Source organism: Asterias amurensis, chromosome 15 (genome assembly GCF_032118995.1).
Source record: "Asterias amurensis chromosome 15, ASM3211899v1".
Classification (NCBI taxonomy): Eukaryota; Metazoa; Echinodermata; class Asteroidea; order Forcipulatida; family Asteriidae; genus Asterias; species Asterias amurensis.
The window spans coordinates 6,932,802-6,958,181 of NC_092662.1; the positions used below are offsets into that span (position 1 = coordinate 6,932,802).

The following is a 25,380-nucleotide window of genomic DNA, read 5'->3' on the forward strand; positions in this document are numbered from 1 at the left end:
ATGGATGGCATAGAACCTCGTTCAATGGCTGGTACGGTGATCGTCATAGTATGCGCTTCTTTGCTTTCTGTCGTCATCATTTCTGGCAATATCCTGGTGGTAACTGCTTTCTTCAAATATAAAAACTTACAAACTATCACCAACAGCTTCCTTGTGTCGCTGGCCTTTGCCGATTTGCTCATCGGTGGTGTCGACCTACCGTTTTACATTGCACTCGACATTGCCAGCCAAGGGATTTGGTTCTACGGACAGACATTGTGTGCGTTTTTTGTTGCAATAAATGTATGCGCTTGTACAGCCTCCATCTTACACCTGTGCATTATATCTGGTGATAGGTACACAGCAGTTGTTCACCCAATAACGTACCCTAGGAGAATGACCAGAAAGCTGTGTGCGATACTCATAGGTTCAGCGTGGTGTCTTTCGCTGGGCGTGGCTTTCTTGTGGATCTTTCATGAGAAAGGAGGACCATCCGAAACAAACGTAGGTTGTATGGCTTCTCTTTCTGCACTCTTTAGTATTATATCCTCACTCGTATCATTCTTCATCCCGGCTGTAATTATACTGATACTTTACGCCAAGGTGTTCGTCACAGCTCGAGCTCATGCAAGAAGAATACAACGAGGGCGCATGGCGTTAAGTAGCAGTGCAGGCCAGGAGGAAATGCGTATACATCGAGGAGGCGAAGCAGCCACTGCTGCCAATAGTTCCACAACTGCCTCTTACTCGGAGTACAGAGCGGCAAAGACAATAGGCTTGGTGGTAGGGGCTTTCTTGATCTGTTGGTTGCCATTCTTCACCATGAACCTCGTCAGACCCTGGTGTAATGAAACTTGTGACCGGATAAGATACGTCTTCTTCTGGATAAGTTTCCTCAACAGCGCAATGAACCCCTTCATATACGCTTTCACAAACTCATCATTTAAAGTGGCTTTCTGGAAAATCTTACGCTGTTTGCAAAACAGGGATAGGACTCCAGAAGTTGTTAGTTCTGAAAGTAGATTATAAAACATGAAAGCCGATTATACAAACAGAAAGCGGATTGTACGAACTGAACGCAGAAGAACTGGAAGCAGATTGCAAGACCTATGCAGATTAAACTAACAGCAAGCAAATTATACGAACTGAAAGCAGGTTATGGGAACTTAAAGCAAATTATTAGAACTGAAAGCAGGTTATGGGAACTGAAAACAGGTTATACAAACTGAAAACAATTTATAATATTTGAAAGCAAATTAATAGAACTGAAAGCAAATTATAATGTCACACCCCCCAAAATTTAGCCATTTTGGGTATGACTTGAGCTAGTCTAATTCCCATCATTAAGACAGTGTTGGGGTCATTATGACTAATGCCTTTCTCCCTAAGCAGTAACAAACAAGGATACTCATAAAAAAATTTCCTTGTCTTAACTGTTTCTTGAGGAAGTTTCTCCCTTATCAGTTGTGTGGGTGTTTCTTAGAAAGTTGGGAGAGTGGGTATAAAATTGGGTTATTGGCAATCAGCTAGGCATTCTGACTTTGAGCTGCCTTGCTGCTAAGACGTGTAGTTGCCGTTAGAGTCGCTGCTGTAGTTGATGTGCTAAGACCAAACAACTCTTTCTATTTCAACCAGCATTTTTATCCAATTTGGGCACAGAACTTAAAAATCCACAAGGGGTAAATCCCGATTTTTTTTTCAAATTCTGGCCAAAAACTGAAAAATCCACAAGGGGTAAGTCCAGCATTTTTATCAAAACTTCTAGGCCCAAAACCTAAAGAAAAAAAACCCAAAAACATAGGGTAAGTCCAGCATTTTTATCAAACTTGGGCCAAAAGCATAAAACATCACAAGGGGGTAAGTCCAGCGTTTGGGCATTAAACTGAAAAAATCCACAAGGGGTAAGTCCAGCATTTTTATCAAGTTTGGGCAAAAACTGAAAAAATCCGCAAGGGGTAAGTCCAGCATTTTTATTAAATTTAGGCAAAAAACTGAAAAAATCGCAAGGGGTAAGTCCAGCATTTTTATCAAATTTGGGCCTAAAACTGAAAAGACCACAAGGGGTTAGTCCAGCATTTTTATCAAAACTTCTAGGCCAAAAGCTGGAGAAAAAACCCACATGGGGGTAAGTCCGGCATTTTTTCAAACTTGTGCCAAAAACTTAAAAAATCACGAGGGGTACGTCTAGCATTTTTTTCCAAATTGGGCAAAAAATGGAAAATCCACAAGGGGTAAGTCCAGAGTTGTTATCAAATTTGGGCCAAAATCTTAAAAAAATCGCAAGAGGTAAGTCCAGCATTTTTATCAAATTTGGGCCTTAAACTGAAAAGACCACAATGGGTTAGTCCAGCATTTTTATCAAAACTTCTAGGCCAAAAACTGGAGAAAAAACCCACATGGGGGTAAGTCCAGCATTTTTTGGGCCAAAAACGGAAAAAAGTCCACAATGGGTTAGTCCAGCTTTTGTATTCGATTTTGGCCCAAAACCTGAAAAAATCGCAAGGGGTACGTCCAGCATTTTTAACAAATTTGCAAAACTGATCAATATCACAAGGGGTAGGCCTAAGTCCAGAATTTTTATCAAATTTGGGAAAAAAACTAAAAATCCACAATTTTTTTTCAAATTTTGTCCAAAACTGAAAAAATCGCAAGGGGTACGTCCATCAAGGGGTATTCGATTTGGGCCCAAAACTGAAAAAAATACAAGGGGCAGGCCTAAGTCCAGAATTTTTACCAAATTTGGGCAAAAAACTTCAAAAATCCATCAAATTTTGTCCAAAACCTGAAAAAATCGCAAGGGGTAAGTCCAGCATTTTTATCAAATTTGTGCCCAAAACTAATCAAAATCACAAGGGGTAGGCCTAAATCCAGCATTTTTATCAGATTTATGGGCAAAAAATAGAAAAAAATCCTCAAGGGTTAATAAGTCCAGCATTTTTATCAGATTTGGGCAAAACTGAAAAATCACACAAGGGTAAGTCCAGCATTTTTATTCATTTTGTGCCAAAAACTGATAAATCCAGAAGGGGTAAGTCCAGCATTTTTATCAAAATTCAGGCAAAAAAAATGAAAAAATTGCAAGGGGATAAGTCCAGCATTTTTATCAAATTTGGGCCAAAAACTGAAAAAAAACCCCACAAGGGGTATTTTTTTCCTTTGGTAAAGATGCCGGACTAACCCTTGTGATTTATTACTTTTTGGGGTTCAAAATTGTATAAAAATGCTGGCCTTGTATTTTTATATTTTTTTTCTGCTCAAAATTGATTTAAATGCTGGACTTACCCCCTGTGATTGTATTTAAAACCCAGTCTAAATACTTTGGTATATAGTTGTTAAAGTTAAATAAAGTTAAGGTATTTTGCGCAAAGAGTTAGTCAGAGTGACGACCAGGCATTCAGGGGACTCAAAGTCTGGTCGAAACCAGCGTGGTGATCACCCATTAGAACCCTTAAGGGACTGGCTAGTCCCGGTCCCTCCTATACTCTTCTACAAGGTAAATTGGTCCACACTTAATTTGGGGATAGACATGACGGACCCCAATCCATTTATACTGGTGCAAGCAGTAAAAGTCATGTCCCTCTTGGTACGGGTAGGATTCGAACCAGTGTCCCAGCTCTGGATTGCACGCAATTGAACTATCCAGTACACCGTGTCGCCACAGTGCCCGCTGGTGTTTGGAGATGATTTTTTATAATACTTATACTATTCACTCACTATCGTCAAAGCAAAAGAAAAGACAAAACAGCAATGGGAATTGAACCCGGGTCTCCTGGCTCCCAGCCAATACGCTATTCATGTAGCTACAGAAGTAATGCTTGATCGACATTGGTTTTGGTGCGTCATGTCATTTAGCTAACATGAGGGTAAGCCTTGCTGCTCATTCCTTAACAAGTTTCATGTAAATTCAGCTAATTAGTTACAATGGGTAAGTAAACCTTGCTGCTCATTGGTTGATTTATGTCATTTGGGAAGAAAATAACAAGGGGGATAAATCTGCCGCTCACTACTACTTCATTTAGATGATTCAAGTAAATTCAGCTACACATTACAAGGGGTAAGCCTTGCTGCTCATCCCTTTAGACGACCCATGTCATTTGGACTAAAATTACAAGGGGTTAGCCTTGTTTCTCATTCAATTAGTTGATTCATGTAAGTTCAGCTAAAATTACAAGGGGTTAGCCTTGCTGCTCATTCCCTCTGATGATTATGTCATTTGGACTAAAATGACAAGGGGTAGGCCTTGATGCTCATTCCTTTTGATGATTTAATTTCTTTTACACTCGTCTTTGGTAGCCAACCCACACTTTTCGATTGATATGAAACAACAAACAATTTGTACACGAAACACAGACCTTTATTCAATTATTATTCAGACAAGTCTAATATTAAGAACTTCATGTAATAAAATGATTAAATAATTCTTTTACAGAGACTTTGAAACAATTACATTGCTCTGCGTAAACAAAGAATCGGCGCATCATCAACAGAGATCAAGTGTTTGAAGACACTGCATGGAAACTAATTGTAAATACTAACAATTAATTTTTAGCATGAACAATTACTTGGTCATGAGTATCGGAGAGCATGAGTATGAAACGTTGTGAGAAATATTTGAATCTGATAACAGACTTCAGGCCTACCTCATTCCAGGAACCTGAAATCACACGATTTGTGCAACAAGTGTGTTTAAAGCAGTATATTCTGCTAAACAGCTTTATAAAACTGGGCCCTGGTTTAAGCAAAAATGTTTTGTGCTAAGCATCTTTTGCGCTTAGCAGCTCTTTGAAATCGGGCACAGGTCTGCGTGCCTGTAAGTCGTCTAGGGCTCTTAGTATTATTTCATTGTTATATTTCTGTGCTTATTACCAGTCTCTCCTCACGAAATATGTTACCATGGTTACTTAGGAATTGTTTTTTGGTAGGTTGTGCGCATGTGATGTTGATATTTTCTGCACCTGTATATCCGACAACCAAACACGATCAACTACCCGACATTTGGGCACAAGACACGGTCTACTAGACGGTGCTTTATTTTTGGTCTGAGCGACCCCCGTCGGCAGGATGGTGCGGACCTTATTCACCCTTCTAGTCATGATGGGTAATAGGCCATGGGCCCAAGCCATTTATTCTGTCAAAATGCTGCAGGGTCAGGGGTGAAGAAGGTTTGAGGTCATAATAACATAGAGAAGGTATTCATAATAAATAATTTACAATGTTCAAGTTAAAAGTTTGGTTTGGCTCCTCAAAAAAAGCGATTTTCTAAGCCCCTTTTTTAGGCAAATTATTGGAGTTACAACCTTGTTCCCAAATATCACGAAAATGGTGCTATGGGACTTTAGTACACATAAACTCACTACCCATGGGAACGAGTGTGAGATTGTTTGTTTGTTTGTGGAACAACACAGATGTCAGACAGTGCATGCAATGGAGGGGTTACAGTACAGTGGGTGTTTGTCGTGTAACAAAAGACGAATTTGAACCTGTTATTGCATTTAAAGAGTCTTCTTGGGATAAAGTTATTGAATGTGTAAGTACATGGAAAGAGTTAGATGGTTTAGAGAAGAAAGCTGCCATGGAATTTGACCTAGAAAAGAAACATTTGTACGGGTATGATACAACATCATGTATGTATTAGTTACATAGTACTACATGCACCAACGTTTTACTGGAGGCGTATTGGATATGGGTTTCAGTTGAAGGAAGATGTTATATCTATCCTCTCCAGAAACATTTATATCCAAAACCAATGAGAGAATGGAGAGGTTATATCTTCTTGGATATTCTTAAGCAAAAAGCAAAACAAATCAGCAATTTGTAAAAAATCTGTCAGACACACATTTTACAGATATTGAGCTAATCGTATTTTTGCGTGGTTTGAACTTCATCCCCAAACGGTCTATACCATCCTACGCCATTTGAAACTGCTTTTCAGAAAAATGAGACTAAGCGTTTTAATGGCGGGGAAACAAAGGCGGAGCCTATACACACCCCTTCCGAATGCCATCAATACGGAATCTTCAAATCACCTTTAACACATACCTAGAATCGTACATTGAAGGTACACTGGAGGAGTTGTCCAAAACAAAAATTAAAAATGTGCGACAAATTGACTAAAGCAGACGTCAAAGTCAAACTAAACAAAAATTGCCATAAAATCATTTGACAAAGCCAGGGGTGTTTGCGTTCTCAATAAATCTATATACACGAGGGGACTATAGGTAACTGTCTGGGCCGCACTATAAGTTGGTTGACGAGGATTTAACAAGTGAAATCACAGCTGCGGTCTATCAGGCCGTAACTAATCTGTTCAAAGAATGGATAATATCCAAGGAAATATTCAAGTTTCTCGACCCCGGCCCCACAACCACCAGATAATTAAAACACCTCGCCTATACCTACTGCTGAAGATCCATCAGTGGTTGCGGGGCCCCAACTCAACAAATTTCAAAATACATGGATTTTTCCTTGCTTCCAATTGTCAAGCAACAAAGCACATACACACGAGACTCTTCACAGGTTCTCCAAAAACTTGACACTTTGACATTGGACAAAGACTATCTCCTAATCAACTTGGATATTGTTTCAATGTTTACAAACTGTCCACAAAAAGAGGCCAGTCAGTTTGTGATGGTTTAGACGAGGAAACCCAGGGCTATACGCTATACAAAAAAAACAAAAAAACAAAAACAGGCACGTTGTCTTTTGGAACTAATCAATGGCGCAAATGTCTTTGAGTTTAATAACAGATTCTATAAACAAACAATACGCGTGGTAATGGGTAGCGAATGCAGTCCAGAAATGTGTGATATCACTCTGTTCAAATACGAAAAAGAAACAATTCTTCTCCCGAACAACCCCGAAATAGTGTCCTACATGAGATATAGAGATGATGTTCTAATCATTACAATGGCAACCGAAGCAGGGCGGAGGATTTCATTAGGACGCTAAACAACTTGCATCCAACATCTATTCATCTCGGAGATATATGAAAAACAAGTTACCTTTTTAGACCTCGTCCTTTACAAAGGAGAACGTTTTCAAAAAGAAGGGAAACTGGATACTCGAGTAGCTACACAAGAAGCAGACACATTCCAATATCTTGCTCGAGATTCAGCACACCCTAAATCAGTATTTGGCAGCATTATTAAGGGTGAAACGACAAGATACAAACGTTATATGTACACACTCAAAAGACTTTGAGGAGAAGGTTAATTTCTTCAAGACTAAACTGTCAGAACTGGCTACAACACGGAGAATTAACCCGCTTCACACTTGGTGTAAACGAAGACCACCGGAACTCAATGTTGGCTGCCTCACCTAATTTAAAACAACAGAATATATCTAATCCCCCACTCATCTTCATCCTGCCATACTTTGCACAGATCCATCATTCCACCCCATGGGCTCTCCTTAAACACTGACACCTCTTGGAAGGGAATGCTTATAAATCTCAAAAAACTCTTCCCAGCCCCACCACTGCTGGCCTACAATTTACATAAAACAAAAATACGATCTAGATTGCCAGACCCTACAGAAAAAGACTGGCTCAAGAAGTTAGCAATACTGAATAAACACATAGAGAAACAAGACTCAAGTGAAAGGGTTTCCCCCCCCCAACCCCTACCCCCTCCATTAAACTCAACCATCTGACCTCCCAAGTCATATAAATGAAGCGTTGTATAAGAACTAATGCCTTGCACTCATCAAACATATAACGTGCCGGCATTAAATTGTAGGTAATAATAACTATTATTTAATACAGATATGACATTTCACACGTTATGAGAAACTACAACATCTTACTTGGAATGTTTCTAGGCATACCATACATATGGGAAACTTCATGGAAGATGTATGCTGTTCCTCACCACACCTTTCTCCCCCCCCCCCCCACCACTTATCCAATGCCCTTCCCTCTCTCCAGTCCAAATGTTTGTTTAGAACAAAAACAAGCCTCCAATAGTTTCAGAATAGCCTGTCCCATAAAAGTGCTCTTCATTTTACAATGATTGCGCCTTAACTATTACAGATATCTGAAACACTGTGAGTATGTACCGGCTTTACTTTTTATGTTTGTCTTAAGGCCTTTACATACACTAACAAAGTTGTTTGACGCACCTGTGTCTTGTGAAAATTACAAATAGAACTGTCTATGTGGCTTCACTGTCTTCCCTATAATTCACAGTATGGTTTCACTCTTCTTTTCCAAACATAGTAGTAGGTGGCTTAGAGAAAAAACTTGCCCTTTAAAATTGTGGTAGGCTAGTCAGGGCGCTAGTTCAGGTTTTCTTTCTTGTCAGCCATGACTTCTATGTGACCTTCCCTTTAATAGCTAAATCATTAAAGTGAGAAACGTCACTTTATTCCAATATTCCATATTGATGCCAGCGGTTCCTTCTAAAAAGTTTCTGTCAGGGAGGGGGGGGGGGGGGACACAGACACTGGAGCCACTTCCATGATCTACATTTACCTGTACATACTGTAAAAAATATGCAATTCACAAAATATTTACCCCCCTCATAATATTGCAGGAAACTTGTACATTTGTAATTGTGATGTTTGAAATTTTGGAGATTTTTTGTGGGCGTGGCTAACCAGAGCTAAATGGGGGCACATTATCCCCCCCCCCCCAGTTTCTGGTTTTCTGGCTTTTCATAGCATATAAAACTAGTTCATGTATGCCAGTTAGGGAAAACTAACGACTTTATACTCGGCTCAACAAAATTTCATCACTGCATGCAAAAGTTGTGTATGTAATGACTGTATCTATAGTAAATTACTGACTTTTTGCTAAAAATGAGCTATTTAACTAAGAAATGGCAGCCATTTTGTAAACGGGCACTTTCCATGTTTTGTGAAATCCTTCCAGATCATAATTTTTATGCAACAGGACAAATTTTTTGTATAATAGCTGTTCATTTTGGGTGTTTCTTAGACATTTCTACAAATAAATAGCCGCCATCTTGAATTTTAGCCGCCATCTTGGATTTCTCGCTTGCGAACCAATATTTTTATGAGAACATTGTTTTTTCTTGGAGAGGGCACCATTCCCTACATTTTGATGTATAGATCTCCCCTTCACCCCTGGGGCTGCAGCATTCTTCTATTTCTAGAGGACTTTTTGCCCTTCGGCCCATGGCCTATAAGCACCCGTTGAATCTTTCAACCTGTATATTTACATACAATACTTAACTGATTAATTCTTGTTTGCTTTTATTTTGCCTTCACATTGGTCACATTCATGTATAAAGATGCACCAGCAGCATCAATATCAGCAACGGCACAAAGGGAACTGTGTATGAAGACAGTGCAATCATGCATTTTCAATTTGCGTTGAAGCGCTATAGGCCAACATAATTATTCGTCGGTCCTTGGAAACAGTACGCGTGTTTTCAATGTGCCTTCAGTAATTTGCAAGTTCACTTTGGCAGTGTAGAGACTATACACTATGCTGCTGACAACAGGGGGGGGGGGGGGGGGGGCTTCTATCCAACCCAGCTACACATAACCCGTAGTTCTGGAATAAACAATACCTTGTTAGCACTTAGCCTTGCTCAAGGCAGTCGCATTATTCGCTCCGAAAAGACGCAGCTGTAAACCCACCCGCCGTATACCCTGTGCATGGTGTGTGCGATCACACCGAATGACCAACCCGTATACACACTGTCACATCGCACGAATACTGTTCACACAAGTCATCGCACTCGTACACCACTAACCGCATGCGGAGGCCGTCAGGCCGACAGCCTTGTCGGATCTGTATCTTCCCGTTTTAATGTGTTGTATTGAAAAAAATCCAATAGTGGACGAAATTGGGGGGGGGGCTCGAGGATATGCTAGTATGCAGCTCATGAATATGTATATCGTTCGTCAGACCTATCAGACAACACAGGATGCGAGGCAAATGAATTATTCATTTTGACGTCCAATCACGCACTTCCCTTATCACGACCTTTGGACCCTATCATGCGTCCGTGGTGGTGGTGTGTGAGGTAAACATGTCTCGTCTTTCGCGGGCATTATGGTAATGAGCTGACCGTGGGAACTCTTCGCTTATTATAGTAATGAGGTCAGTGGCTTCAACACAGATCCTACAAGGCTGTCGGCCTGACGGCCTCCGCATGCGGATAGTGTACGGGGGCATCGTGTTGTGCGATGTTACGCACAGTGAATACGGGTGGGTTTTACGCACAGTGAATACGGGTGGGTTTTTATACAGCGGCGGTCTTTTTTCGGAGTGAATAATTCGACTGCCTTGAGCAAGGCTAGTTAGCACTGTATACTCTCGAGCTCTGTGGCATAAATCACAGACATATTACTTGGGTGGGTTTCGAACCCACGACCTTTGCCGGCCATTCTACAGCAAAGCTCGGGAAAGAAGAGTATACGGTGCTAACACACATCGGTGTATATTGGTAATAAAACCAAAATTAATAATCTTTATCCCCGGTAACATCTATTAAATAATAATGCTTTCCCCTTTTCTTCTTCACACTTAACATGCAAATTTCCCTTTAAAAAAAATAAAGGTAATTTCCTTTTAACAGCGTGCAGGACGAGCTTGATTCATGCCCGTAATAGCATGATTTGCTACGCCGGCAGCGAGCCAGATTACACGGGCAAGGTGAGGTGGGTGTTGCCCTACAGCGACCCGTGTTCTTGCACCGAGTTACGGCCCGGTGGCCACAACACCCAGGCACCAACACGGACCTTCACTTCGCGATATTTGAAGTCATTGGTTTTCACTAAAGACAGGGAGTACATCCAAGGTCTGCTAAACTGCAATTCACCACCCAGTAAGTCTTAAACAAAATCAGTTTCTAAAAGAGAAAATGACGGAAGGTATTGCCGCCACTTGAAAATACTCTATCGTCGTGTAGGCCTATGTAAACATAAGTTATTGTGTAGGGCCTACAAGTTTGGACTTCATGTGTACGTAAAACTGTTTTTTTTTTTATGGCCGTGGATTCCGTAGGAAGTGAACTGTTTTTTGATTAAAATTAATACCATCCTTTTGATTTGAGTGAACATGCCATCCAACCAAGTTTTCAAATTATAACAAACACTTTGTATAGCCAAAGTTTCCCAACCCAAGGCAACGTTTTCCTTTAATTGGAAACAATGCTAGCCTATTATAACTAGCAGGTGGGGGTTCGCCCAAAGCATCCAAAACATCTCGTCCCTGAAAATGAATGCCCAATTAAACCACTTGCACCCCACTCCCCAGTTTCGGCCCTGATGGTATTGAAGTGGATACACGAACGAAACTCATCAGCCACGCACAACATCTTCTAAATTATATCTTTCACAGTTAAAGTATAGTGAGAAGCAGATTATGGCGTGGTAATAAACCAAGGTATAAGTATGGTGGCCCTGAAGGGACACCGCCAGTCGTGTCATGACATCGCAAAAATATTCACGACGTCGCAAAAATATTCACGACTGGCTGTGTCCCTTCAGGGCCACCATATATATGCGTACCGGGTTTAAATCATCGGAATGTTCCCCCATTCCAGTCTGTCTCATACTTCCCCAAAAACCACACGATTGAGACGTGTTCGGTTTTTTGCCGTTGTGTTGCCATACCAGACAGTGATCGGCGGTGTCAAAAACACTCCAAACTAAACAACTGCCTGATAAACATTAACCAGCAAATCTTGGCTGACACGAAAACTCCCTAATCTTCTAAGAAAGAAAAACCGTTGCTGGACCTTCCTAACAATGGAATCAACATGAGTCACCCACTGTACCTTTAAATATTAGATGCTGAGGTGGTGTAGTTTTTGAGAAATTAGTAAAACAATGTCATAAATAAAACGTTTTTACGTGCTAAAATAATTTTCGTCTCATGACATGATCACTGAGACGATCTTTTTCTTGCCATTGTTTTACTAATTTCCCAAAAACTACAGCACCTCAGCAAGTAATATTTCCAGGGAAGCTTTCTACTATAATTATCTTCAAAATGTGTAAGTTTAATGTAAATCTGTGGACATTGTGTTTTGTGTTACAAAACGTACATAGACCCTTTAAGATCGTTCGATATGTGCACTCCTAGAAATTAAGAGTAGACAATTTCCACTCCGGATCCATTAATATTCAACGGCTCAAATTTGTCTGGATTTCTTCTGAAGTCCACAATTATTTCCTTAGTCGTTTGAACATTTAATTCTAACTTATTGTCGTGACATCATTGAACTAAGTCTTGGACCAATAAAACATCATAATGAGACCCTTGGCTTGCCAGTGACCGTTTGGGTTAGACAATAAGTATCATTGAGGTTAGAGGCTACATTCACATTGAAACATTGTGTTCGTTCTGTTTCAGACGCAGTTCAAACGCTTGAATGTGAGAAAACAGAATTCGCAATAAACTGTGGAAACGATGGGACCATCAGTGTAAAGTGGGCCCTCTTTGGTTTCGATGCTGACAGTAACCATCGTTGTTTCATCAATGAAGACCACTGTGCAGGAAATGATGAAACCACGTCGCTTGAGAAAGTGAAGAACGAGTGCCAGGGGGAACGGCAATGCTCTTTCATCCCAAACACTGACTGGTATGGATCAGACCCCTGTTTTCTGGTTGGGAAGTATCTTAACGTCACGTATACCTGTCTGCATAACAGCGTTTGAATAACGATACAGCATGGGCACTTTCGGGAATAAAACCCATCTATTAATGAGGGAATGGAGTCGGAAATTTCTAGAAATAATTTAAAAATGTGCTACTTTAAAAAAGGCTGCAAGCTGATTATCTATTATGCCAGATTGCCTATTATATACCGAACATTTAGTAGGGACTCTGGAAAGACACACATATAGCATTCGACTTTAGTTTAACAGTGACTCGGCTACTATATATTACATGAAATTCATTTGACATCAGTTCAAAAACACTTTAAAATAGTTTGAATCGGCATAAAAGTATTTGAAAGACTTAATAACACTTTGAATCGGCTAGATACAGACAAACATTGGACATCAGTTCAGTCATTTTAAAGCGTATTTGAATTATTTACGGATTGAAGTTGCAAACGAATCCGTAAGGTATGTGATTATTTTGCGGAGTGTTGTGCATGACCAATCGGTCTAGTATCGGACTCAAGTTCTGTTGTCAGCAACATGGTGTATAGTCTTTACACTGCTAAACTGAGGTGTAAAATTAACACCATGGTGTTGCCACAACCAAGAAAAGAGTCAAAATTTACACCATGGTGTTAGAGCAACACTAACTTCTTTAAAAACCAATTGCAATAGTATTATTTTGCAGACAGTGGACACTATTTGTAATTGTCAAAGACCAGTCTTCTCCAGCGTATCTCAACATATACATAAAATAGCCAACCTGTGAAAATCTGAGCTCAATCGGTCGTCGAAGTTGCGAGATAATAATGAAAGAAAAAACACCCTTGTCACACGAAGTTGTGTGCTTTCAAATGCTTGATTTCGAGACCTCAAGTTCTAAACCAATAGTGTCCACTGCCTTTAACACCCTCTTATGTTAATTTTGATTCTATGTTCAGTATCTATATTGTGATAACACCTGTGGTGTCAATTTAACACCCCCGTTTTTGCAGAGTAGTGGGCGGCTTGGTGGGGTATTAGGTTGAATACACTGTGACTTTGATGACACAATGACACAATAATATGGAGCTGGGCATAAATAGCATAACATAACCATGAAAGGTAACTGGCTTATGGGCCATATCGGACATTATTTTTTCATTTGGACAAAATAATAGGTTCAACAACCTTCATTTTCACATATTTCAAAATGGTTGACATTACTCCTTTATCTTTTTTTCAAACGGAAGACCTGCCATGTCCGTAAAGTCAAATATATGTCTAATAAATTACTATGACTGCAATGCTTGCATCACCAAAGACACATTTCATTTTGTTAGTGTTGGTTAATACGTTGGGCCTGTTGTAGGTGATCAAAATTGTCCCTAAGTATAATTATATTTCCTGAATTGAATTTTAACGTACTCATCATATTCTGCACTTAAACACTTGACCTCTTTGGATGATGACCACAATACCCATAAACATTGGCACCAAATGTAAAATAATAATATTATGTTCCCCCATTCCAGTCTGTCTCATAACTTTCCAAAAACACACACGATTGAGACGTTTTCGGTCATCTGCCGTGGTTTTGCCATACCAGACAGTGATCAGCGGTGTCAAAAACACTCCAAACCAAACAACTGCCTGATAAACATTAAAGGAACACGTTGCCTTAGATCGGGCGAGTTGGTCTTTGAAAAGCGTGTGTAACCGTTTTTTATAAAATGCATATGGGTAGAAAGATGTTGTAAAAGTAGAATACAATGATCCATACAAACATGCCTCGAAATTGCGTGGTTTTCCTTTTACCTCGTCGACTAACACGTCGGCCATTTATGGGGGTCAAAATTTTGACTCCCATAAATGGCCGACCATGTTAGTTCGCACAGTAGAAGGAAAACCACGCAATTTCGAAGCAAACTTGTGTGGATCATTGTATTCTACTTTTAAAACATCTTTCCAACCATATGCATTTTATAAAAAACGGTTACAAACGCTTTTGTTTTGACCAACTCGTCCGATCTAAGGCAACGTGTTCCTTTAACCAGCAAATCTTGGCTGACACGAAAACTCTCTAATCTTCTAAGAAAGAACAACCGTTGCTGGACCTTCCTAACAATGAAATCAACATGAGTCACCCACTGTACCTTTAAATATTAGATGCTGAGGTGATGTAGTTTTTGAGAAATGAAATTGTCCCTAAGTATAATTATATTTCCTCAATTGAATGTTAGCATACTCATCATATTCTGCACTGAAACACTTGACCTCTTTGGATGATGACCACAATACCCGCAAACATTGGCACCAAATGTAAAATAACAATATTATGTGAAATTGATGAGCCCGACTTCAAGAGGGCGCACTTCTATTACAGAGATACACTTTGTTTTGCACCACACTTTAAATAAGATCAAAATAATGCAGTGAGAAAAGCATGCTTCGAGCTTCGTGAATGAATTATAAATAACTCATTTTCTTCTTCAACTCATGTAAAAGTCGTAGATTTTAAGAAATTCCTAGAGTAAGAAGATAAAAATCACATTTAAAAATGGTCCGGAGTTTCAACCTGGGGCATTCTTAGGGACACTAACTGTACACATATAGCCCTATTTTGCTAACAATATTCATAGGGGCATTTTTTTTTGAAGACCTAAAAAGTCTGACTATTGTTCGGGATGTTTTCATTTCGCATGAGAATAGCTCAAACGATCAACGGCTAACCTTCTAAAGTTTGAAAAGGAACACTGAGTTTTTGTAAATAAGATTGAGATGGTTGTAATAAAGGCCGATTGATACTTTTTAGTATTAAAAAAAAAAAACATTTTTGAAATGGGGAGCTTAAAGTGTGATGTACCCTAAACAGTTATGTATCATGTCATTGTTATGATAGGTCAATATAGTATGTGCATTAAATATCTTTCCTCTTTTCAATTTCAAATCAGGTATCCAAGACTTCTATTTGTGGTCTATTTTTAGTTGCACTCCCACTTAGCTTGTCCACAAACTACGCGCTACTGACTGATGCGCCGAGCTGTAACACTAGACTTGTGCACAACTCGTTAATGCTTGTCGAGGTGCGTGCTCTCACGCAATTATACTGTTCTCACGATAGTGCTGGCTGCGATCAACGACTTGTGCACAAGTTTACCGGACGCGAGCCCCCCCCCCCACTCCCCGAACAACTAGCCTTTATTCAAGGCGCACGCGGCGGCGGCACCCCCGGATATCAGGCACGAAAAAAGACAAGCGCGAGCGGCGACAGACCAGGGCCAAATTTCACAGAGCTGCTTAAGCAGAAAATATTGCTAAACATTTTTCTGCTAAGAAATGAGCAGGACACCAGTCATACATTGTACATATTACAACATGGTAGTTTGGCTGGTAAAGTTACTCTTGAAAGCAAACTATTGTTATGCTTAGCTAGTTTTTGTGTTAAAGAAGCTCTATGAAATTGTGCCCCCAGTGCAAAAGACCAACACTTTAGCCAAGCCGCTCGCGCTGGTCATTTGGGGTCGTGCGCGACATCTATGGGGTTGTTTTATGCACTTTGACTGAATGCTAGGGGAGTGCCTCAAACGGTCAGCTGCCGGTTTGTATGCACTCCTCCAATTTCACAGTCAAATTGGACTAACTTTAAAGTCAGCTGGAAATATAATTTTTTTTTCTCAAACATTAGAGTATATGTTTATGAACAATAAAATAATTTTTTGAGTAATTGTTTGTAAAGATTTATATCAAATAATAAACCACAAGGGAAACTGACTGGGTACATTTTAAAATGATTTTGGATTGAACAAAGAAAAATTGACTAGAGCGGGATTTGAACCAACGACCTCCGGTTTAACGTGCCGGCGCTCTACCAACTGAGCTATCTAGCCCTATGTTGGTGGTCTCCCAATTTTGTCAATATCTTTGTTCAGGGGTGCCTGTCAGAAGCCATACAACCGCAAACTGCCGTGTAGCCAGGGATCACACCCAGGTAACGATACAACCTGGGAAGCGGCAGACAGGGGATCACCTGTTATTGTAATTTTATGCATATTTTGGGATTCAATAAGTGAGGCGTCCAGTGCCTTGAAGTGCTAAATATATAATTAATATACTAATTGAATTAATAAAATATATATTAAGGGACAATTGTTCTCACATATTTCTCGGTAGAATAGTGTTTTAAAGGCAGTGGACACTGTTGGTAATTACTCAAAATAATTATTAGCACAAAACCTCACTTGGTGGTAAGTAATGGGGAGAGGTTGATGGTATAAAACATTGTATGAAACGGCACCCTCTGCAATAAGGCTAGTCTTTGACAATTACCAATAGTGTCCACTGCCTTTAATGACAACACGGGTTAACATTATTCCTAAACCAAAAGGCGTCTTTGTTGATACAAAGACGTTTTCGCAAATACCTATTGCGCAAGCGCTATCTGTCGAATGAGGTGCATGTTGGTATAGCAAGGGATCTGGGGTGCGTTTTGATGGTCGTTACCAATAGTTGTTACGGTTGAACTGCCATCAGTTCACCACTGGTCAGTGACTGTAACAGTTATTGGTTACGACCGTCAAAACGCACCCAGACTAAAGCCCGGTTCATACTTCATGCGAAAGCGAATGCGAAGCGAATTTGACGTGAATATGACGTCACAACCCTCCGTTCACAGCGATATTCGCAAGGGAGTAGAGCAGAGTTCAACTGCTGCGAATTGTTCGTTGCGAATTTGTGACGTCAACATTCGCTTCGTATTCGCATTCACAGGAAGTATGAACCGGGCTTTAAGCGCTAGCTAGACCAGCATGCACCTCACCCAACGCACACAGCGCGCGTACCCAGATTTTGCAATAAGGTTTATGGAGTTTTAGCATATAGCTGTCAGAGTATTTCACGAGAAAGCTTTAGGACCATGACAGGCTTGCCCTTTGAATGACAAGATAGTGGTAGAATAATGTCAGCCATTTTGAAATGTGTGAAAATGTCGGTTTTTGAATATACATTTTTAAAAAGAACAAATCGGCGATGGTGTTTTAGCCAATTACCTTTCTCGTATGCTATGTCAAGCTTAAAGGGTCTATGTAACTTTTGTAGGACAAAAAACACAATGTCCGCAGATTTACACTAAACTTACACAGTTTGAAAATAATGATAGTAGAAAGCTTCCCTGAAAATATTACGTGCTGAGGTGCTGTAGTTTTTGGGAAATGAGTTAAACAATGTCATGAAAATAATTTTCGTCTCATGAGACGAAAATTATTTTAATAATATACAAACGAATTTTCATGACATTGTTTTACTCATTTCTCAAAAACTACAGCACCTCTGTAAGTAATTATTGAAGGGAAGCTTTCCACTATCATTATCTTCAAACCCTGTAAGTTTAATGTAAATCTATGGACATTTTGAAAAGGTACCCAAATCCTTTAACACTAGAAACTGCACTCTGCTGCCGACAGCACGAAACATCGAGACTGATACTAGACCGATTGGCCATGCTCAACACTCCACAAAATAAACACATAAATCTTACAGATTCGTTTGTAAACTAATTCCGCCAATGTTCCAAATTGTCTTTCTGTATCTTGCCGATTCAAAGTGTAATAAAGTCTTTAACTGATCTCAAATACTTGTCTTTGCCGATTCAAACTATGGAATAGTTTATACTGTAGAACTGCTGTCAAATACCTTTCATGTATAAGAGCCGATGCAATATTGAACCATAGAGCAAGTAAGAACCGAAGTCGAATGATAGATGGGTATTTCCCAGAGTTGAAATTAATCGGTACGGTATAGGCAATCTGGTCTATAGGTATTAGCAGTATGCTTTAAGCTGATTTTAAAGTACCAAACTTTTTTAATTAGATGGATTTTATTCCCGAAAGTGCCCATGCTGTATGGTTATTCAAACGCTTTCATGCAGGCATGTATACGTGACGTTGAGGTACTTCCCGACACGTGCACATGGGTCTCGTCCATACCACACATTATTCGGGGTGAAAGAGCATTGTCGTTTCCCCTGGCATTCGGTCTTCACTTTCTCAAGCGACGTGGCTTCATCATTTGCTGCACAGTGGCCTGCACTGAAGAAACAACGATGGGTACTGTCAGCATCGAAACCGTAGAGGGCCCACTTTACACTGATGGTCTCATCGTCTCCACAGTTGATAGCGAAGTTATCTTTCTCACATTCAAGCTTTTGAACTGCGTTTTAAACAGAAAGAAACACAGGTTTTTTAAAGGTTAGAATAGATTACAAATTTAAAGGGACACACCGGCTCACCGTTTACGCAATTTAGGGCTGTAGAATCATCAATTATGTTTTTATAGATGGTTGCTGTAAAATAAAATCATCAAAATGTCACGTAATTAGCGAAAACGGATTAAAAAACCCAAAAGCGGCAAAAGGCCAGCGTGTACGTGTTTCCAGCCGTTGCAACTGTCAAATCTTCGTGACATTGTCGCACAATGTTGTAAGTAGACTGGTGCTTTGTTTATAGCACATTTTACTACGACGCAGCATAAGGATCCAGTCTATCCATAAATTATAAACAACCAACATATTATACGGATCAGGCAAATCCTTCGACGGTGGAGGTAGTCGTGCTTCGACGTACATCCAAAGATCGTTAAAAAGAACACAAAAAACTAACCCAGAAAATGATGGGACAGTGACAAGTAAATAAAGCATTCCTGGCACAAACTAGGCATACTACTGCAGTGCAAAGGCATGATGCAGTTTGGAATGCGATCGTGGCGTACAATCATGACCCCGACGTGCTACTCCTAGAACTATTTCAGTTTCGTCCGGCTGAAACCGAAATAGTTCTAGGAGTACCGACGTGCCAGGACCCATTCAATGCCTGTAGGCGCCTACAGAGGCACAGAAATTTGCTTAGCACAAAATAGTATTGCATAGCAGAAACCAGCCAAATTTTAAAAATTGAAATGATGTGAACTTGTGGCGTGTGCCCAACTAAGTTTTTGAACAGAAAGAAATTTTGTAAGCAGTATTTATTGCTAAACAGATGAAACTGACAGATAAATGGGCCCTGTTATTCACAGTGAAACATTTTGTAATCTCGGGGGGTGGGGGTCGGGAGGGGAGGGGGAGGGAATCGTGAGGGATTCAAAAACGTCCTTGTGAGAATGTATTTTGAAACGTAAGCGTAGTTGCAAATCTTGAAACGTAAGCCTAGCTCGGCTCGGGATTGAAAGCGTAATTTTTTTTATTATAGCGTAACAAATCTAAAAAATGTATATGGATTGTATAGTAGCTGCGTAGCTTGGAACGTAACCATATCTTTTGGAACGTAAGCATATCTTTAAACGTAAGCGTAGCTAGGTATCTTGGAACGTAAACATAGCTGCGTCCGGAGCGTAAGCGTAACTTGACTCAGTATTGAAGCGTACCTTTTGTAAATATAGCGTAACTTGAGAAGGAACGTAAGCAAAAACTTGGAATGTAGGCGTATCTTGGAACGTCATATCTTGGAAGGTAAGCGTAGCTGGATATCTTGGAACGTAAACGTAGCTGTGTATGGAACGTAAGCGTAACTTGACTCAGGATTGAAAGCGTACCTTTTGTTATTATAGCGTAACTTGACGAAACGTAAGAGTATCTTGTAATGTAAGCATAGCTGAGAAGCTGTGTAGCTTCGTAACCTTATGTTTTGGAACGTAAGCATATCTTGGAAGGTAAGCGTAGCTAGGTATCTTGGAATGTAAACGTAGCTGCGTATGGAAGGAATGCGTAACTTGACTAAGGATTGAAAGCATACCTTTTGTAATTACAGCATAACTTGAGAACGTAAGAGTATCTTGTAATGTAAGCATAGCTGAGAAGCTGTGTAGCTTCGTAACCTTATGTTTTGGAACGTAAGCATATCTTGGAACGTAAGCGTAGCTAGGTATCTTGGAACGTAAACGTAGCTGCGTATGGAAGGTATGCGTAACTTGACTAAGGATTGAAAGCATACCTTTTGTAATTACAGCATAACTTGAGAAGGAACGTAAGCAAAAACTTGGAATGTAACCGTAGCTTGATATCTTGCAACGTAAACATAGCTGCATATGGAACGTAAGCGTAGCTTGACTCGGCTTGAAAACGTACCTTTTGATATTATAGCGTAACTTGAAGGAACGCAAGCGTAGCTGAGTAGCTGCGTAGCTTGGAACGTAACCAAATAATACCGCAACAATCTCAAAATAACACTTCGTTCACAGAATTAAAAAATATTTGTTGACAAAATTATGCTTCGAGAGAATTTTGTTGAACCTTTTTTTTCAACCTTTTGTACAAAATTATTATTCAACTGTTCTTTTTTCGATCGGGGGCTCCGGTTTTTTTAATCCCTTTTTTCTTCTTCATAAAACATTTTTAAATCTACTCACACAATAACACTGTCAATAAAACAAAATGCGGTATTTATACTATTGGACATCATCAATCTTTTTTTATTGTTACCTGAAAACTCCTAGCAAAATAAAATTAGGAGCCATGAAACAAAACAGAGCATAATATTGGAACGTTGCGATCATAAGAAATAGCGGATTCGACACGAGGTGTACCGACTGACAAACCCACGATGACAAACATGTACTCCCAACCCCTCCCAAGCTCACGGCGAGACCCGCAAGCTTGGAGTTCATAGCGCCTGGAATTACACCTCCAGCCCCCCACGAGACACGGCATGCGCGGTATGGTATAATGCCCCGAGGCTTACGTTCTAATTGCTCCACGCCGTGGGCTATACAACAAGCTTCCGTTATACGGACTCTTTGAATGCGAATCTTACGTTAGATTTTTCACCATTATTAACATTTTGTAGCGATAACTTGAATACATGATCTTTTTCGTCAATTACTCGTTAATAATTTTGTAAAAAAAAAGATTTAAATTTGGTTTGGTAAGTTACTTTTTGACGGCAGGAATTAAAACTAGCCCGGAAGGTCACGTGATTGTTTGTACCACTTAAGTACGCGACCTAAGTTTTTGTTTTAAAATGCTCAAAAACGGCCAAATTTGATGATTTTTTTTATGGACTGTTCTTCTTAATTCCTGGAAGACTGCTGAATTCATTTCTTAGTCTATTTTGTAGCCCAAATAGCCCAATTTGGCCGGTGTGTCCCTTTAACTTTTATATTGCCCACAGTCAAACCCAAACGGTCACTGAGGGTCGGGGGGGGGCGCTCAGATAGGTATTTAGTGTGCCACCGTTTGCCCACTCCAAGCTATAGGTAGAAAGCACGTTTGGCCTGAGCAAAAAGTAATAATTTTGAAGAGCTGCCGTTTTTTTTTTCGATTGACCGTTTCTTTTCTTTCTTCTTTTTTTTTCACTAAAAGTTTGGTTATGTGGTCACTTTCAAGTAATTTCCATGGTGTGTTTTCCAGCGTAACACTTTTTATTGACAATGATACTTCAGTATTGGGAAAGCTGTCAAAAAGAGAGAGTTTGTGGTTCAAGTGGCAATAATGTAAGTATAGGTTTTCTCGGTCAATTTCGGCAAATGAGCAGCCAATTTAACCACCAAGCTATTCTATTTCGCGCGAAATCGAATGCTACTAAAAAGGGTAATTCGATTTCGTTTTATGACTAGTCAATTGTAATGTTGCGTCATTCGATTTAAAGGCAGTGGACACTATTAGTAATTACTCAAAATAATTTTTGCCATAAAACCTTACTTGGTGATAAGTAATGGGGATAGGTTGATGGTATAAAACATTGTTAGAAACGGCTCCCTCTGAAGTAACATAGTTGTCGAGAAAGAAGTAATTTTCTACGAATTTGATTTCGAGACCTCAAGTTTAGAATTTGAGGTCTCGAAATCAACCATCAAAATGCACACAACTTCGTGAGACAAGGTTTTTTTTCTTCCATTATTATCTCGCAAGTTCGATGACCGATTGAGCTCAAATTTTAACAGGTTTGTAATTTTATGTGTATGTTGAGATTCACCAACTGTAAAGGCTAGTCTTTGACAATTACCAATAGTGTCCACTGCCTTTAAACAAACAATAATTCAATTTAACAATTCATCAAAGCAGCATTCAAATTCGCTGACGCTTCTTGAGGCATGTGTGTCACGAAAAAGAATGACGATACGCTAAATTGAACAAAGTGCTAAAGGATTTTGACTCGACTCAAAACGAAATTGAATGGCCGAATTCTGAATTTGAAACGCAGTAACAACTGGAGAGGCAAAACAGCTTTAATAGAATAGCATTTTGTTTAGGTTTTCTCGGTCAAATTCGGCAAATGAGCAGTCAATTTCACTTCATGCGTTCGAATTAAAGCTGTTTTGCCTCTCCAGTTGTTACTGCGTTTCAAATTCAGAATTCGGCAATTCAATTTCGTTTTGAGTTGAGTCAAATTTCTTTAGCATTCCTTACGCGTATCATCATTCTTTTTCGTGACACACACGCCTCAAGAAGCGTCTGCGAATTTGAATGCTGCTTTGATGAATTGTTAAATTGACAGACTATTTTGTTAAGTCGAATGACGCAACATTACATTTGACTATTAACGAAATCGAATTACCCTTTTCAGTAGCATTCGATATCGCGCGAGAATAGGCTGGTGGTTAAATTGGCTGCTCATTTTTCGAAATTGACAGAGAAAATCTATATTAAAGAAATAGCATTTTGTATATCTCAATGTTTTTGTTCATCAAACCAAGCTAACGGTTTGGTAGGCCTACTCCATCTCTTTTGAGAGTTTTAAACACTCACAAAATTAGTTTTCTATGAATAATAAGTTTTACTTACAAGTGACTGCCGTTGGTTTATTCTTCTTGTCTTTACGGCAAGTTGCTCTGAATGCTGACATTGTTTGCTGTCTGAGTAGATGACCATCTTGGCCAGCATCCACCGACATCATCACGCTGCAGGATTCACTGTTTACAACTTGTAAGAAACCGACTTCCAAAGTAAGTAGAATGAGTGCGCGTTGGGTGTACATTGCTTCGCCCGCCATGGCTCACAATGTTCTCCCTTTCCCCCGTTTAGATCAGCGTTTATAACCGAAAGCGATACAGCGATACACTTATTAACATTTCAAATCGTCGTTACGGTCTTGATCGTCATAGCAGCACTGTGCTCAAATTGTTTGTTGCAACCGAAAAATATGGAGCGCCAAAGGCGCAAGAAGGGAAACTCGAGTTATATCCATTGTTGAACGGATTGCTAATTAGTTCGAACGGACTACTAATAGCCTTATTGGACCCTTTCGGACTACTTATTGGACCCTTTCGGTAAACAGTATTGTCCAAGGCCCACACTTCGTTATCACAACTTCTATATCAAATAACAAACCTGTGAAAATTTAGGCTCAATCGGTCATCGGAGTCGGGAGAAAATAACGGGAAAACCCACCCTTGTTTCGCCGTGTCATGACATGTGTTTAAAATAAATCCGTAATTCTCGATATCGAGAATTGATATTGTTTTACTGTTTTCTCAAAAAGGAATAATATTTAAAGAGAATTCTTTCACCACTACCTTCTGTAAACCCTGTTATTTATTTGTAAATCTGTGAACTTTTATTTTTTTTTCTGTACCGAAGTGGTCCAATGGCTTTAACCGTTCGAACGGTTTACTAAACCGTTACAAGGGATTATTAATTCGTTCGAACGGATTACTAAACCGTGCGAACGGATTTATTTACTCGTCCAAACGGTTTACAAAACCGTGCGAACGAATTAGCCTCTGTGTACTTTTTTCTTACCACTGTCCCTTCCCGTGCTCCGTAGTAGCGCACAGTTTATAGTTGCAGCAATTCTCTTCATTCCGCTGCATAACAATCATTGTCTTTAGCCGCTCCAGGACTGTGGAACCATCTTCCCATCACCATACGCACCTCAAAATCACTGCCTATTTTTTTTTAGCAAATCATTTAAAACATATCTTTGTCCCAAGTAGTTTTACCTGTCAACTGCTCTTTGTTCCTTTTTGTCTGTACTATTTGCAATGCGAAAGCGCTGTGGTCTAAATCAAATGGCGCCATATGTGTATCTATGTATGCATGTTGGCACAGGAAAAACCCTATACCACAATGTATAGGCAACATTTTACCATTGAGAGATTCCAAGGAATGTTATTTCTTTCACATCATTTGGAGAAGGGGAGCACCCAACTACATACTTAATGTAAAAGAGTGGAACTTTCACTCTCTAGTCCGAGTGGTGTCAGTTGAAAAAAAGTGAAAGTCAATATTTTTAACTCTTTTTGAGTGAAATTGGAACAAACTTCACTCTAAATCGAGTTGAAAGTACCTGCGTCTTTCACTCTAAAAAGAGTTGTCCCCATATGGCTTTTTGCGGACAAAACGAGCTGTTTTCCAAGAAATCAGAGCATTGGTCGCATTGATAAATTTGAGAGGTTGAAAAAAGGGAATTATTTTGGTTAAAAATAAGAAGTAACTATAAATACTAAATAGTAAACTTGCGGGTTACAACCATGTTTAATGTATGTTTTTGAGAGAGTGTTGGCTCCTCCCACACCGACTCTTTTCAAGGCCAACACTCCCGCAAAAGATATATTATACAATGGCTGTACCCGCAAGTTTTACTATTTGATAGTAAATTTTAGTATATATATTTTTACTTCTTATTCTGAACACCATGCGAAGCTTCAAACACCATTTGATTAAAACAAACGAACCAAACCAATGTGACATGTCATGCTCATTCAGGCGTCACAATGAATTCCGTCATTTTGAAAGTACGTGTGCACACAGTGTGTGTAACACTCTCATCCCATTCACATCATGCAGACCCAACTCACTAGTAGAGTTTAACTGACTAGGATCACATTATACACAAGCTATACCTTCTATCC

General features: G+C 39.6%; 2 protein-coding genes and 1 pseudogene across 2 annotated transcripts; 2 read left to right on the top strand and 1 right to left on the bottom strand.

Annotated features, from left to right (window-relative positions):
- On the top strand, positions 1-1,008 carry LOC139948388 (D(5)-like dopamine receptor). Its single transcript, XM_071946530.1, has one exon. The coding sequence runs from the start codon at positions 1-3 to the stop codon at positions 1,006-1,008; it is 1,008 nt and encodes a 335-aa protein (XP_071802631.1).
- Positions 1,009-4,942: 3,934 nt separating this feature from the next.
- On the top strand, positions 4,943-12,616 carry LOC139948389 (uncharacterized; annotated as a pseudogene).
- A 5,832-nt stretch (positions 12,617-18,448) lies between these two features.
- LOC139948390 (D-galactoside-specific lectin-like) lies at positions 18,449-23,519 on the bottom strand. The gene is made up of 2 exons (XM_071946531.1): positions 23,312-23,519; positions 18,449-18,747 (listed from the first exon to the last, which is right to left on the bottom strand). Exons 1-2 carry the CDS (start codon positions 23,517-23,519, stop codon positions 18,449-18,451), a joined length of 507 nt encoding a protein of 168 aa, XP_071802632.1.
- Positions 23,520-25,380: the final 1,861 nt, after the last annotated feature.

Bases quoted from the DNA above. Each gene is read 5' to 3' on its own strand.
- LOC139948388 (XM_071946530.1), top strand. From the start codon at position 1: ATGGATGGCATAGAACCTCGTTCAATGGCTGGTACGGTGATCGTCATA.
- LOC139948390 (XM_071946531.1), bottom strand. From the start codon at position 23,519: ATGGCGGGCGAAGCAATGTACACCCAACGCGCACTCATTCTACTTACT. The intron at 18,748-23,311 runs GTAAGTAAAACT...TTTAAAACGCAG, and splicing joins TAAACCAACGGCAGTCACTT to TTCAAAAGCTTGAATGTGAG.